At 45.9% G+C, this 15,528-nt stretch overlaps 1 protein-coding gene and 2 long non-coding RNA genes across 4 annotated transcripts; 1 reads left to right on the forward strand and 2 right to left on the reverse strand.

The window, feature by feature from the left end:
• Positions 1 to 1,291: 1,291 nt before the first annotated feature.
• Positions 1,292 to 8,784, forward strand: LOC121301816 (SH3 and cysteine-rich domain-containing protein 2-like). Of its 2 annotated transcripts, XM_041231426.1 has the most exons (12): positions 1,292 to 1,517; positions 1,668 to 1,909; positions 3,219 to 3,504; positions 3,626 to 3,720; positions 4,395 to 4,476; positions 4,724 to 4,836; positions 5,178 to 5,241; positions 5,858 to 5,898; positions 5,993 to 6,081; positions 6,179 to 6,230; positions 8,101 to 8,238; positions 8,333 to 8,784. In XM_041231426.1, the coding sequence occupies exons 2-12, from the start codon at positions 1,826 to 1,828 to the stop codon at positions 8,429 to 8,431; spliced, it is 1,143 nt and encodes a 380-aa protein (XP_041087360.1). In that variant the 5' UTR covers positions 1,292 to 1,517; positions 1,668 to 1,825; the 3' UTR covers positions 8,432 to 8,784. The 2 variants fall into 2 exon arrangements, with proteins under 2 accessions (XP_041087360.1, XP_041087361.1); XM_041231427.1 differs by having other exon boundaries at positions 1,292 to 1,909; positions 4,727 to 4,836.
• LOC121301818 lies at positions 6,236 to 11,257 on the reverse strand. The gene is made up of 3 exons (XR_005947654.1): positions 10,698 to 11,257; positions 9,755 to 9,989; positions 6,236 to 6,316 (listed from the first exon to the last, which is right to left on the reverse strand). It is a non-coding gene; the product is annotated as an uncharacterized LOC121301818 (long non-coding RNA).
• Positions 11,258 to 11,321: 64 nt separating this feature from the next.
• Positions 11,322 to 15,102, reverse strand: LOC121301721. Its single transcript, XR_005947646.1, has 3 exons — positions 14,846 to 15,102; positions 14,003 to 14,084; positions 11,322 to 11,598 (listed from the first exon to the last, which is right to left on the reverse strand). It is a non-coding gene; the product is annotated as an uncharacterized LOC121301721 (long non-coding RNA).
• Positions 15,103 to 15,528: the final 426 nt, after the last annotated feature.

The raw sequence follows: 15,528 nt of genomic DNA on the forward strand, positions 1-15,528 counted from the left end.
ACTGTTCATAATGGAACTCCAGGGGTTGAGAACGAGCGCAGATGCAATAATGTGGTCGAGGACAATAATTATATTATTATTGTATTTTTTTATATATATATATATATATATAGATATATGTGTGTGTGTGTGTGTGTGTGTGTGTGTGTGTGTATATATATATATATATATATATATATATATATATATATATATATATATATATATATATATATGATATATTTCAGCTGGGGGCAGCTGTTTTATAAAAGGTTTTGTGATGCAGGTTTCTGTGTGAGTTACGACGAGATCGAGGGAACGGGGGCTATAGAGCCTGGGAAGAGAATGAATGGGGAGGGTGGCGTCTATTGCAGTCTTCCTCCCTGTCTTTCCAGTACTTTGTTTTGTGCTGTCCTTCAGTGTACCCATCTGACCCCCCCCCCCCCCCCCCTTAAAATTCAGAAGCAAAAGAAGAATAGAAACATCTTCCATTCTGAGATGCTCGTGATATACTGAGCTAAAAAAAAAGAGAGGAAGTCCTGACAAGAGCCGCTGATGTTCTTTCTGAGTGCTCTCTCTCGTTGTGTCACTCAGCAGCAGGTTTTGTGTCTGGGAATGGCACACGCACACACAGTGAGTCTCACACAGACACAGACACCCACGCGGCGTGTTTGTAAATGCCAGCTCTGTTTCTCTGTGCCCCTGGGAGTTTGTTATTCTCCCGAGTGATTTTAGCGCTCAGCACAATTTACACAGCGATCCTGCAGCGTGAGGAACGGCACAATCACACACGGTAACACTGACTAATATACATGCACTCGCACACAGTGAGCCCTGAATTGCAGCCGGGCAGTTGCAGGTAGAGTCACTGAGTTGTAAATAGAAGGTGGAGCTGCCTCTTCCCATTAGCAGCTGAGCTTTCTTTGTACAGTTTATTTTAGATTAGGGTTGCAACAGTCCGGGCTGGAGCTTCACTGACAGACCATGCAATAGACGCAGCTTTAATTAGCTTTAAAAGCAGCTTTAATTAATCAGATTAGCGCAGTCCTCCCTGTGATGTTTCAACAGAACACAATATAAAATTGTGACGCGCACATCTCCTCCAAGCCACCTTAAATCAACCAAAACATCTACCTGTGCCCCATACACCGTCTTCCTACTTTGACATCTGCCTGCTCAGCCAGTCACACGCGCGCCTTGTGTAATCAGAGGGACCGGCTCCAATCACAGCGCAGCGGGGGCGCGGCCTCAAACTGAGAAGTTTGAGGTACGCGTGCTGCTGCATAGCCACTGCCGAGCTACAATAGTGCGCGGTACCTGGACGGGATTCGGGGCGAAATTCAAATCAATCGCGCTTCCAATGATACAGCAATAAACAATAATACAAATAAATAAATAAATAGGGTTGCAAGGGACCATATTTATCAATCAAACAGCTACCTTGTCTTGCTATATATTCTCAATATAAAGAAAGCCATGTGATATGCTGTTTTCATTGCAGTATTGAATGAAAATATGCCATATTTATAAACCCGCAGGTATCTGCAGCATGCCCTATTTACTGAAACGACTCGTCTTGCCTCGTTTACTCGCACTGCAATAAATGTTTTTCATTATTTTTGTATTTATTTAATTGTATACTATAATTAAGTAGCCGTGCTTTCATTAACTTGCAATTTGTTTTATAGTATATATAAAGCAACACCAGCTCGAAGAAGAAGCAGCGCGCGTTCTGTGACCGCTTTGCCTGGGAATACACGACCCAGCCCGCCTGCTCCGCAAGTCTCCTCACCGACCGCCGGGTGGGCACCGAGGGACACCAGCGTCGGGGCCCATTCCCCAAGGAATGACAGAAAACAGCGAGAAGGAAAATGTGCTTCAGAAGGTCCAGCGCTCCCCGGGGACCGTTTCCATACAGCCCGTGTCTAAGGTGAGAAAGCAAGGCTGCCAGCATGTAGGCTTCAGCCACTGGGGAGGGGGGGTTGTATTTAGTATTGCACTTGGTCTGGATACACTTTGCATTTACAAAAAACACGCAAGGATTCCACTTTTATATGCCTGTGTGTTCTGCCCACCTGTCTGGCAATGTTGGGCCTCAGAGGTTCCTCTCCGTTACAAACTACATCTTTATAATGTGTATGTGTGTGTGTGTGTGTGCATATGTGTATATATATATAATTATTATTATTGGATACAGCGGTGGATCCTGGCTCTGCTGGGCAGAGTGACAGGAGCTGGAGTTGTTTTTGGAAACTAAATATCTATCTATCTCTTTATCCACGATTCTATCTGTGGCAAACTATCAAATTCACAGTTTTATTTTATTTCATTATGTTTGAAAGTACGTCACAGTCCAGGAGTGAGAAGCAAGTGTTCTGTAAAGCTGCCCCCACCCCACTGAGTCAGAAACGGGAAAACAGCCCCCCCGCCTGAGTTTTATTTGCATTAATAACACTGTCGCTCTCTAGAGCGTTCTCTTCTGTTCTCTCCCTGTGCTTTTCTGCCTTGATCATCTATTTTTGTGTTTGTGAATTTTTAATCGCTGCCAGGGCTGCTGTGAGAGGCTGAGCTCTCTTCTGAGAGCTGGCTGGCAAACACGGAATGACATCGCTGCCACTGAGAGGGAGAGGCAAGACGTGTGCTCCTGTTATAAAGCTTGCATCAAAAAACGGGCTTCCATTAAAGGAGCCCCGCCCACTTCTCTTTCCCTCCGATGTTTCTATTCATCTCTTTACACCCATCTTCTTTTCTTCTCTCTCTCTGTGTGATAGGGGTTGGCCTTGTAATAGGCAGGGTGTTGGAGCAGGCCCCTGTGTCGGCTCTGTAATCTGTTGTGCTTAGTCTGTTAATTCGAGGCAGGTTGAGCATTCAAGTGTATTTATAGCTCGAGAGAGAAGGGGAGTGCGCACTTGCGGGAAAGAGCCGGTTCCAGCCTGTGCCTCTTAAACTCTATTTAATTGTATTGTTTTATCTTTTTGTCCCTTTTTTAGTTTAGGCTAGATCTGCATCCAATAGGGGTGGAGGGCTGTGTTCTTGTTCTTGTTAAATAGAATTGTTCAATCAAAATACATAAAAACTAAGAACTCCTAGTAGATGCATGGATCTGCAGCCATGTGCTTCTGAAGGCTGTGTGAGAGAATAGGCCCGGAAGAAATGCAACAGTAATGTGACGAGTGATTGACTGAACCCTGTCCTGTTCTCTGTCTCTCTCTCTCTCTCTCCCCCCTCTCCCTCCTTAGCTGCAGAGGCTTAAGCGCTCGCTCTCCTTCAAGACCATGATCCGCAGTCGGAGTGTAGAGAACGTCTTCCAGCGTTCCAAGAGTGAGATCCGTCTCCCCGTTGACCTCATTACAGCCCCGCCCCATTCTTCGTCCCCGCCCCCTCCAGAGAACCCGTCCCTGGCTCCCAGCCCTGCCCTGTCCTCCAAGACTCCCCCCCAGCTCCGCCCCCTTCACTTGCACTGCTTCCAGGAGCACGTGTTCCGAAAGCCCACCCACTGCCAGCTCTGCAAGCACGTGATCGTGGGTGAGTCTCCTATCGTGTGGACCTTTTCGAGTGACGTTGTGTCCTGTCCCGTGCCATGCTGTGTTGTTCTCTGATTGGCTGTCCCGTTCTGTGCTCTGATTGTTTTTTTGTTTTGTTGCAGGGAACTCAAAGCAGGGGCTACGCTGTGAAGCCTGCAAGCTCGGCGCCCACTTGTGGTGTTCGTTGGAACTGTCACAGCAGCAGTGCATTGGCAAGGTGGAGAGAGAGGGGGTCCTGTACTGATGCACTGTGGGGGTGGGGGGTGTCAGTATGAACTGAGTTGGAATAAAGACACAGACAGACACACACACGGCTGTCCTAGTTGTTTCAGTGGCATTCAAATTATGTTTCTGTGCAGCTCTAGACATGAATACAAAACAATGTGTGTGGATAGACAGGAGAAATCTGATGAGCTGTCTTGTTGCCGCTCGGAGGTCGATTCGGATGTCATTCAGCACTGAGCAATACTTGGGGTTAGGATTAGGGTTAAAAATAGGAAGAAAGTTATTATGATGATGCTAACAGAGTGTAGCTCTGACTGACGTGTGGTTTGTTATACTGTTTTGTGACCACCTTCAAAAATAAGGAATAAAATGATTTGCTTATTATCATTGGCTCAAAACACACACAAAAAAAACACCAAAGCCAAAGCCAGCAAGTCGGACATTTCATTTTGGAGCTTGCGACTGGGTTGAAGTTTCACAATTTGTTTTTGTTTTGTTTGCTAATGTTGATCCAGAGTATACAGCCCAGTTATCGTCAGTGTCAGACTGTTCTGCTGAAAGTGAAACTCAAATGAGGCACTGCAGAGGGAGGGTGTATTCATAGCAATTCTCCCTCTCTCTTCTATCCTTCTCACCACCACCACCCCACCCCTCCCCTCCCCTCAGTCAGGGGCGTTCAAGTGGAACTCCAGCTCCCCCCTCCTGGTGAATGAGCAGGTGGGTGTGGTGAAGGAGGCCGCTCTCCCTGGTGAGTACCCCTCTTTACTGCCTCTGGCACTGAAGCTGTAATGAAACCCAGTGTTAAGTGGGAGTGAAACGGTGCACTGATGTCACAATACGTCTGCGTGTCTCTGTGTGTGTGTCTCTGCATGTCTGTCTCTGTGTGTGTATGCGTGTCTCTGTCTCTGTGTGTGTCTCTGCATGTCTCTCTGTCTCTGTGTGTGCGTGTCTCTCTATATCTGCGTGTGTGTGTGTCCGTCTCTTGTGTGTTTCAGCAGGGAAGGCCCATGTGGACCCTGTGTATGAGACTCTACGCTACGGGACCTCCCTCGCTCAGCTGGGCCGCTCCAGCTTCAGCAGCATCTCCGAGTCGCCCACCAGGAGCGTGGTAGGAATCCTGCACCCTGCATCCGACACCCTGGGTAGCGGACGCTCTATCTCAAACTGATTTGGGAGCTAATAATTTTATAACCTTGCTCGGTGGTTACTTCAGTGTTAATCTGTACCCAGATACACTTTGTATAGACCCTGCACCATAAACCCTGCACAACAGAGCACTCTGAGCCTTGTACAATAGAGCCTCCTGCCCAGGAGAGACTGGTATTGCACTGCCCAGTACAGTACTCTGAACCATGAGAATCAGACAGGGCGCCTGCAGTGCTTCTGTGGTTTCATTATTTTAGCATTTTATTGTGGAATCTTGATTGACAAATGTCACTTCCTGCGCAGAACGAGCGGGACAAGGATGGGGAGGAGAGCCTGCAGAGCGGAGAGGAGGAGACGGGCAGCCAGGGTGAGAGAAACCCCAAACACTGCACCCTGCACACTGCCAGATTGAGAGAGAGAGAAGCCCTATCATTGCATACTGCATACACACACCAAGACCTGAACGAGCTGGCTGGTTCTTGCAGAGGGAGAGACGGGGGGACTCAGGCACAGCGCACTCACAGTTTAATAGGAAATACAAGAGATTTCCAAAAGCAGCCAGGTGCACAGATGTTATTTTTGTTGTAGTAAGCTCAGAGAGAGCGATGGAAAGATTAATCTTGCCAGCGCCAGTGACAGCATGGCTCTCTGATAATGAGAAGACGACAAACAAGAAAAACAACACAGCCTCCTGTGCCGAGATCGATCGGACACTCGTGGCTCGCACAGACAGCAGGATTTGTTACAGAGAATAAACTTAACTGAGCAAGTCAGAGCATTGCTGCCAGGGAAATCAAGGGAATAACGGGGTAGCAAGCCTTCGGGAACAGCCTAGCTGACAGATTGAATATTGCAAGAGCATCGTTATTCTTGAAGCGGACGAGAGAGCGAGCCACGCTCACTGTCCTGTCCCTTACTCTCCCTTCAATTTGCACTTTCTCTCACCCCTTCTCCCTCTTTCTTTGTCTTACTCTGTTTGACAGAAAGTGAGAAGGCTGTGTCAGAGGACAGAGTCAGCTTGAAGGTAAAGTCTAAATTATTATTATTATTTTATTGTTTCAGTTACCTGGCGCATGGCAGAGGGTGGCATTATGATATTATTTAATTCCCCCCCCCAGACCCCCTTCAGACTCGAGAGACCTCCAAAGTACTCCTACGTGGCGCTCTACAAATTCCTTCCGCAAGAAGTGAACGACCTGGAGCTGCAGTGAGTAGATATGTACTGACACACAGACTGACACTCACTCACTCACTCACTCACACACAGACTGACCTCTCTCCCTCTCCTCTCCTCCCCCTCTCAGGCCGGGTGATAGGGTGCAGGTGACAGACGACTCCAATGAAGACTGGTGGAAGGTGGGGCTGAACTGTATCTGTCTGAATCATTGCAGCAGGGCAGGGGAGGGGTCACACAGGGTCACTCGTGCACTGACGCCACTTGTCTATTAAAATAAAATAAAATAAAAAAAGGTAAAAATAATATTTGTGAAAAAGGTGGATGACCTAGAAATTTTTTTTTTGCAGTTTTCCACCTAGGTTTTTAATATGCTTTACCATACCTCTCCTGTGCTTTACAATGCTTCCCTATGCTTTACCAGACCTCTCCTGTGCTTTACAATGCTTCCCTATGCTTTACCAGACCTCTCTGTGCTTTACAATGCTTCCCTATGCTTTACCATACCTCTCCTGTGCTTTACAATGCTTTCCTATGCTTTACCATACCTCTCCTGTGATTTACAATGCTTCCCTGTGCTTTACAATGCTTCCCTATGCTTTACCACACCTCTCTGTGCTTTACAATGCTTCCCTATGCTTTACCACACCTCTCTGTGCTTTACAATGCTTCCCTATGCTTTACCACACCTCTCCTGTGCTTTACAATGCTTCCCTATGCTTTACCGTCCCCCTCTGTGCTTTACAATGCTTCCCTATGCTTTACCAGACCTTTCCTGTGCTTTACAATGCTTCCCTATGCTTTACCACACCTCTCTGTGCTTTACAATGCTTCCCTATGCTTTACCACACCTCTCTGTGCTTTACAATGCTTCCCTATGCTTTACCATCCCCCTCTGTGCTTTACAATGCTTCCCTATGCTTTACCATACCTCTCTGTGCTTTACAATGCTTCCCTATGCTTTACCATCCCTCTCTGTGCTTTCCCCCACTCCCCAGAACACTTTATTGAAACAAAAACTAAAATCTGTCTCTTGTGAAAGGTGCTGAGCAGCACAGCATAACAGATTTAAGAAATTCTGACCTGGAATGACATGTAATAAAAGTTTAATGAGGTTTAGTCATTCAGTTTTTTAATGGAACTGCTTTCTGAGGAAAGGTTGAGTGGAGTAAAGGAAGTCCCACACTGACAGACATACAAACTCTACAGGCATACAGACTGAGATACACACGCACACACATACTTTTTCACGAGGTAGCCTCAGTCTGAAGCCTAGCCTCCGGTCCAGAGGAGTCCAGATTATTATTTCTGTGGTAATAGGGTTGCTGCCCCAGCCCCACTGACTATGATGAAGGACTGGGGTTTGTGTGCCAGCAGCTGGGAAATTACAACCTAACAAGCTCTGACTCAGCACGGCTTCTAACGAGTCACTCATTAGGGGGGAGCAATGCGGGGACAGTTAGTTTCTCCCTTTCTTTAAGGCTATGCAGTGTGAATTATAATCTGTGCAACATTGCAGTAATTTCAAGGGGAGAGTTGATTGGAGTGTTGTGGGTCCTGCTCTTGCGTCTCTATGCCCCCGTGTGCGTGTGTATAATGCAGTGGCGTAGCATGTATGGCAGTGAGTAATGAGGCTGGCGGTGCTGTCTCAGCAATTTTTCTGCACACACAGGTGCTCCAGACAGGTACAGCGGGGCGCTTTTAACTCCTTCCGTGCCGAGGAGTGCACTGTATAACACAGCAGAGCTCCCTCTCCCTGTTTGGGTCTCAGCCTCCAAACACACAAATAAATCAATCTCTTACCTCCTCCAATCAGACACAAGCACATCTCCTTCCCTCCAATCTCTCCCCCAATCAGAACCATTTCACCTGCAGCGTCCATGACTATAAAACAGCCAACAGCGCTGAATTCAGACATACTGAAATCAGCTCAGCTTAATGAGAAATGTGTAGCCTAAAGTCTTCCTGTGTGCATACATGCTTGTCCTGTGTTAAACGTGTTGATCCAGTGTGAAACGCTGTTGACTGCGTGTCCCTGGATTTTCTCTGCAGGGTAAGAGCGCGGAGAAGGTCGGCTTCTTCCCAGTGAACTTTGTGCAGAGAGTGCAGCCGGGGGAGAGGGTGTGGAAAGCCAGCCATTCCTACCAGGGCAGGAGAGAGCTGGGGCAGATGAGTGTGAAAGAGTGCCAGGTGAGAGGGAGGGGAGTTTGGGGGGAGGTTGGAGAGGGTGATGGTTGGCTAGCCTCTGTGTGTATCTCTACCACACTCTGCCTCCTCTCCTCAGATCTGCGTTGGGAAGGGCGAGGACAGTGAAGGCTTTCTGAAGGTGAGCAGTGGTAAGAAGAGGGGTCTGGTACCCACAGACTTGCTGGAGGAGATCTGAGACGCACCCCCAAACCAAGCTACACCCCGATAGTGCACAACCCCCCTGCTCCCCACAACTGGAGCTGCAAGAGACCAGAGGGGGCTGAACCCCTAAACTGACCAGCACCCCAACACCGGAATCACTGAGCTGCCCCGGAACCTTCCCACTAACCCAGATGGGCCTTGCAGATGAGCCCTTCGGACAACTTGCACCACCTTCTTTTCCATTCTCTTCCTTTTTTCCTTTGAAATGAAATCTGTTCCCTTTCTCATCACTGCAGCTATCGCTCAGGGCAGAGAACTTAATGACTTAAAAAATAAATAAATAAATACGTGTAATGAAGCACAATGAAAGCATAGGGAAGCATTGTAAAGCACAGAAAGGTCTGGTAAAGCACAGGGAAGCATTGTAAAGCACAGAGAAGCTGCCAAAAAGATCCAGGATTTGAACTGGGGACCTCCTGGTTACAAGCCCTTTTCTTGTGTGTGTGTGTGTGTAAAATGCAGAAAACATTACCTGTATATGCATGAAAGCAATTGATGATGCTGAGAAAAACTACAAATAACTAATAAAGTTCCTAGTTTAATGTCTTGTGCGGTGTGTGTTTCAAAATGTTTTTTATAACTTCAAATGCTCTGCACCAGACGGTACCGCACTGCGCTGCTCTGCACCGGATGGTACTGGCACTTCTTTATATTAACACACATTGGTCATGCATGTGTCTACTGAAGAAATTAGATTTGATGAGCAGCTTAACCCAGAACCATCAAAATAAAATAAAAAAAGAGCAGGTAACTGCAATATGAAGCACCCGGAAAGACTACGAACACATTAAAAAAAAAACAGCCATCCTTAGATCGCCTTGGGACCCAATCAGACCCTGCACTGCAGTCCTGACAGAGGTATATTCAAACAGAGGCACCATCCATCAAACAGCCACATTGGGAGCACTTCTATTCTAAATAAAAAAAATAAAACTAGGTGCTATGTCCTGAGAGGAGAGGATTTGGGCATCAGTTTATTATTATGGAGAGTGTTCAGCTGTGCATGATGAGAGTCGTCTGCTGTCAATCTCAGCATCATTGCTGCAGAGAACTGACTGTATGAAACTCGTCACAGTCATAACTTGTTATGTCCAGTCGACCCTGTGTCTTATAACAGTTTCAAAATGAAAGACATTCATTTACATTTCAAAAGCACAATTGTACATGAAAGACCCACACACACAATTAACTTTCCTCCTGGGACCTTATTAACACACAGAGTGTGCACACACACACCTCTCTCTCTCCCTCTGTCCCTCCTCAAGTTCGCTCCCAATTATTAATAGACATGCTTTACCTTAACCTCCCTCTCTCCTTTCTTTTCTTATCCCTCTTTCCATCTGTCTCCCTCCTTTCTAGCATGTCCTATTTTCTTCCATGTCCAGATCAATGTGTTCACCTCACAGCCCCTCCCTGCAGTCTCTCTTCTCCAGTCCCAGCTCCCCTGCGCTCCAGAACCTGTCTGACAGCAGGCTGCTGTGTCCTGATGTGAGGAGGGGCCCCTAGCTGTGCCTCCCAAAGGCCAGACAGGCCTCCAGTGAAAAAATAACAACAAACAGAAATGTTATTCGGTCGACATAAAAGAAATACAACGTATTGGACCTTGCTTGTGTGATCCAAGTTAGTATTATGTACCATCATCCGCGTTACACATTCAATGCTAAAAAAACTTTATAAATTCAATATGACAAATGTTGGACTCCCATCTGGTAAAGGCGCTCCGCGTGGAGTGCAGGATGTGTCCTACAGCCTGGACATCGCCGGTTAGAGTCCAGGCTGACCGTGGACGGGAGCACCAAGGGGGCGGCGCACAACTGGTCAAGCGTCGCCCGGGGGGAAGGTTTAGGTCAGCCAGGGTGCCCTCGGCTCACTGCGCACCAGCGACCCCTGTGGTCTGGCCGGAGCCTGCGGGCTTGCCTGTAAGCTGCCCAGAGCTGCGTTGTCCTCCGACGCTGTAGCTCTGAGGTGGCTGCAGGGTGAGTCTGCAGTGTGTAAAGAAGTGGATGGCTGTTGGCACACGCTTCGGAGGACAGCAAGCTCTACGCCGTATTATTAAAAGGGGAAACCTCTTCCTCATCACTGTTTAAATAAAGTATCCTTTAATCAACAGCTCCATCAGTTTACTGATTTAACTATTTGTGTTAATCCATCTTTTATTTTTACAACAAATGCAATACATTTCATGTAAAAAAAAAAAAGTTTATAAAAATCTTGTGTAGTAACCCGTTGCCATTGATTACCATTGTGATGTCATGATTGATATTCCTCCTGCTGAACAAACAGCTTCTTTGCCTTGGAGTTGTAATGGAAAGAATAATCAACCCTGCTGCTGCCCTGTTCGGTGCTGCTCCCTGAGCTCGGCTCTCCTGCAAGTGCAGCTATGCCATTAACAAGGTCATATTCATCCTTCAGAAAAAAAGATACATTCTGCAGAAATGTTGCAGCGGAGAGAAGCAGCAGCTCTCCGCCTGTCCCAGTAGGTCTCTGCGTTTCCCTCAGCTCCCAGTTTGTCTCTGTGTCTCCAGGGACAACACAGCATGGAGGCACACACACAATGAGAGAGCGCGAATGGCAATAATAAAATCTATATTCGCTTCTGTACAGAAGGTGTTTTATTTTATTTTTAATCCTGACAGCTTTTTTTTTCTCATTATAGAAACACAGAGGAATGACTCAGACAGACGGATTCCTGGAAAAGTGTCAGAGGCGGTCTGAAACAACAATGAACTGAAATGAATTAAACATACGGCCGCACCTCTGTGCTCCATCTGGAAACAGATTGAGAGGGATAGAGAGGAATGGAGCAAGAGGGGGGGTGGAGACCCACCTCTAACACAATGGACCACTGGGGGGGGGGGGGGGTGGAGTGTGGTGGTGGTGGGGGGGGGGTTAAAGGAAGCAGGTTGGCATCACTACAAATCACACTATCCAAGATTACTCTCCTTTATTAGGGCAGCTATTCCTGACAAAGGCTGCGGGCTATATATATACCCAGACTGGATGTATACAGCTGACAGGTTGGCTGCTAACCCATTTTCCTCGCCAGTTTTTCAGCTTAGCAGAATGAAGCCTAGCCTCGTGCTTTCTCCAGCTCGCACCCCCGCTTGGCCCCTCTCAACGATTTCTGCTGAAGGGTTCAATCTGAAGAAAGAGCAGTTCCATAAACATTTTGGATTGAAACTCACACACTCGACCTGCTGCTGCACCCAGTCCTGGGGCTCAGAACTCCCCTCAATGAAGTCTATTATTATTATTAATATTGTTATTAATATTCAAATGATCAGGAGTCAGGAGTTTGAGCAGGGTTAGAAACTCACACTAGCCCTGCTGCTGCTGCTGCACCCAGTCCTGGGGTTCAGAGCTCCCCTCAATGAAGTCTATTATTATTAATAATATTCAAATGATCATGAGCCAGGAGTTTGAGCTGGGTTAGAAACTCACACTCCCCCTGCTGCTGCTGCACCCAGTCCTGTATTTCTGAACCCTTGTTCATGTCTATTACTGAAATAACCAGGTAGGTGCTAGGAGTTTGAACAATAAAAAATTTGTATAAAATCAACAGTTTATGAGATAACATGCAAACACAATCCGAAATGTCCTTTCGATGCTGAAAGTCTGTGATACAAGTTTGAAGGAGACAGTTATATTAAAGAATGACAGACAAGCAGGCAGACACTATCAGTCCATAAGAGTCGGCATTTTTAACCCTGATCAAACCTGCCCCGAATGACAGTTGAAACATGTGAAGCGAATGCATAATGTCTGTGTGTCTGTTAGTCAGTGCTTGGAGAGATGTCAGTCTACACACTGTAATGCATTTATAAAAAACGCAAGACAATGAAGCACGGTACAAAAAAACAGAACATGTTGTAAAGGTTCTCAGGAGCAGAACATGAAGAGTAACCTCTCTCAGGAAACAGCCTGAGCAAGTCAATTACACAGACTTGGACCTGACATCTCAGAAAAAAGACAATCAACTGAGACAAAAAGAAAGAAAAAAACATAAAAATAGATATTTTCTTTTAACCTGACAAAATAACAAGACCTTTTGAATACCAAAGTCAGAGTCTTTCATACCTCTCCAGCTACCCCAGCTCCCTCCTTTCTTTACACAATTGAGTGGGTTTCCATACTCCTCTAATCAGTACTTTCTGTTTTCTACATGTTAACCACTTCCTAATCCATGGGCATGTATTTCCTTGAATCCCTACTGCGTTCAGTTTGAGAATTACTCTTTTATGCGGGACTTTGTCAAAAGCTTTCTGGAAATCTAAATGAACCATGTCATATGCTTTGCAATACTCTATTGTCGATGTTGTATCCTTGCACAAAGCCTCGCTCAATTAAAGCTGCTGCTTTGGCTGGCTGCGCTTTGCAGCCTCAGCCTAATAAAACAATATAAATAATTACACACTGTGTTCACACTGGGGAGGGACATGTTATGCAAGGAAAACGTTAGCGATCACAGGAGGATCACACAGGACATGAAGGCAAAGTCACTGAGCGGCAACGAGGCCTGAACCAGGAAAAGAGGGGCATTTGTTTTTTAAAGCTGCACGTCGGTTCTGCGCTGAAATACCATGGCAGAGGTCAGCCTGCCCCTGCGTGGTCACACCGCTTCAACAGGGGAAAGGAGATTGGCTTGCCGGTTTGTGTACATTAGCCAAGGCAGTTTTCAGCTGCAGCGGTCGCACGAGCTTGCACCTACATTAGCAAGGGGTTCTGTGCACGGATGTTAATGCTTTTTAATTGTTGGTCTGAGAAAAAAAGCAACAGACAAGAGTAAGGCAGGCTAACATACTGTGCAACCTCATTGTGAACAGCTTGCATTTCCCAGACTCTGCGGTTTACAGCTATGGCCAGAAGTTGTGCAGCACCCTATAGAATGAACTAATTTTGCTTCATAAAGTCGAATGAAACCTGCTGAATAATGTTACGTTGACATATTCAATTACATACCGCTTTGTAGTTTTCCATATACATTACTCCACAATATTGAGAGAAGTGAATTGTAGCAGAGTTCTTATACAGGGCCCACTATTGTACATGTGCAGCATACGATATACAGAGCTGGGGGAAAGGTGCCACCTACTGAAACGAGCAGGTAACTGCATGTTCATTCAGACAGCCTAGCTGTGGGCAATGCGAGAGGGAAAGAGGGGGGATGAGACAGGAGTGGCAGCACCAGTCCTTTCGGATTAATTAGAATTTTTTATATCAGCTTAAAGTCTTAAATGAGGACATCTGGAAGACTCAAATGCAGGATGACCTTTGTGCAAAGGGTTTTGTTGTTGTTGTTATAGCTATTATTAATATTTCATGCATAAAAGGGTTACATTCTATCAGAGCTTGATTTTCAAATATGCAAGGCAAGACTTAGGCCAAGCGAGGCAGACACTACTGTAAATCTGCATGGCTTTATCAAGGTCTTCATACCCTGTTAGTGTCTTAAACTTAAGGGTGGTGGGGATGCGTGAATGCTGTTTGCCATCACACCTCTGTGCAGTATCGAGGGGCACTACCACAGCGCCCCTATTGCCCCTACCTCGTAATAGCAGTCCTTGACCCCGTGGCTGTATTTAATGTCCCGCGTTACAGATTCCTGGCTGCAACTCAAGTAGGTACACCTAAGAACAGAAAGCACAGGAGCCGTTAGGTTATCCATTTAATTCAGTTTAACTGCGAAAGGCTGACACTGCGCTGGGTCTCCGGCGTTAATGATACAGTGAGCAGTGAAATGCGAGTTTCAGTACAGGGCAGAGTCGACAGCCAGGCGCCCGTTACCCTTCAGGGCAGACAAGACAGAAATTGTAATCGAGACAATAGTTTCACAGAAGCGGCTGTGGATAGATACTGTAATCGTGCCAGAAAGCGTCACGTCTCGTCTGGTTGCTATTTGTCTAAAGGTGATTTGCTGTAATGGTCTTTGGCGTGTTGTATGTTAACGAGTTTACAATGTATTCAATACAAATAAACCGTCCCGCACACGAAAGGACACGCAGTACAACCTCACACAAATGCGCCAAGCAACAGGAACAGCTGCAGGACATTTCGGCAATATACACTGGAAATCCTAACATACACCTGTTCCCCAGCACGAATATCAACGCAGTTTTGTGTTAAAAATACGAAGCGAAGTAAATATATAGTATATATATATATATATATATATATGTGTGTGTGTGTGTGTGTGACACAATTGATAATGTCCACATTATTTTTTTTTAAATATAAATTAGTGAGATAGCCTAATCACTGAAATTTATAATCTTAAAATATAATTATAATGATGTGTTACTAATAGATATTAGTCAATCCTATTTCACAATATATTTGTTTTACATCATTATTTACAGCACATTTTCTGATGCGATATTATATTTCTTACTTTATAATCCCAGCGAAGGCGCCTCCGGCAGCGCGAGCAGCTTTCTCAGGAGCGGGAGAGAGTGAAGACACGTCGCTCGAGACGGGGAGGAGATTCAAACCTGGCGGGCGAGCTGTTCGAACCCCTGCGCGAGCTCGCTGCGCTCCACCCGTGAAGCCCACGCGCAATGATGGCCCCGGGAAACACAAAATGCAAACAAATACTCAGCTTGGAAAAATAGACACTCATAGAAACATTATTAAAACAAAAAAATACAATATTTCTACTCATCATAAATAATAATAATCATTAAAACAACCTTTACCAGGTTAATTGGGTACCAATTTGCCACCAAAAATTCAACAAACATGAAAAGTCATGTGGGTGGGATTGCAGAGGTGAGACTGATTTTAATGTAATTATTTAATTACCCCTACTAGTGGATGTCAGACAGCAGCACCTGGAATCAAAACCTACAATCAGCAGTGTAGTTTAGAGGGGGTGCTACTTTAAGCACATCATGATAGAAACCACACTTGAATATATCAGTGATTAATTACAGCAAGATATTAAACGAAGGAAAGGATGGCAGGCTGAACAGGCCCAGTCACCCCGGCACTAACCTCCAGTGTGCCTAGTTCTCCATCAGCCTTTATTCCCACGTAAACGTGGGTTTTTCCCACAGTATCAGCTTCCCGCCTCAG

Source organism: Polyodon spathula, chromosome 28 (genome assembly GCF_017654505.1).
Source record: "Polyodon spathula isolate WHYD16114869_AA chromosome 28, ASM1765450v1, whole genome shotgun sequence".
Taxonomy (NCBI): domain Eukaryota; kingdom Metazoa; phylum Chordata; class Actinopteri; order Acipenseriformes; family Polyodontidae; genus Polyodon; species Polyodon spathula.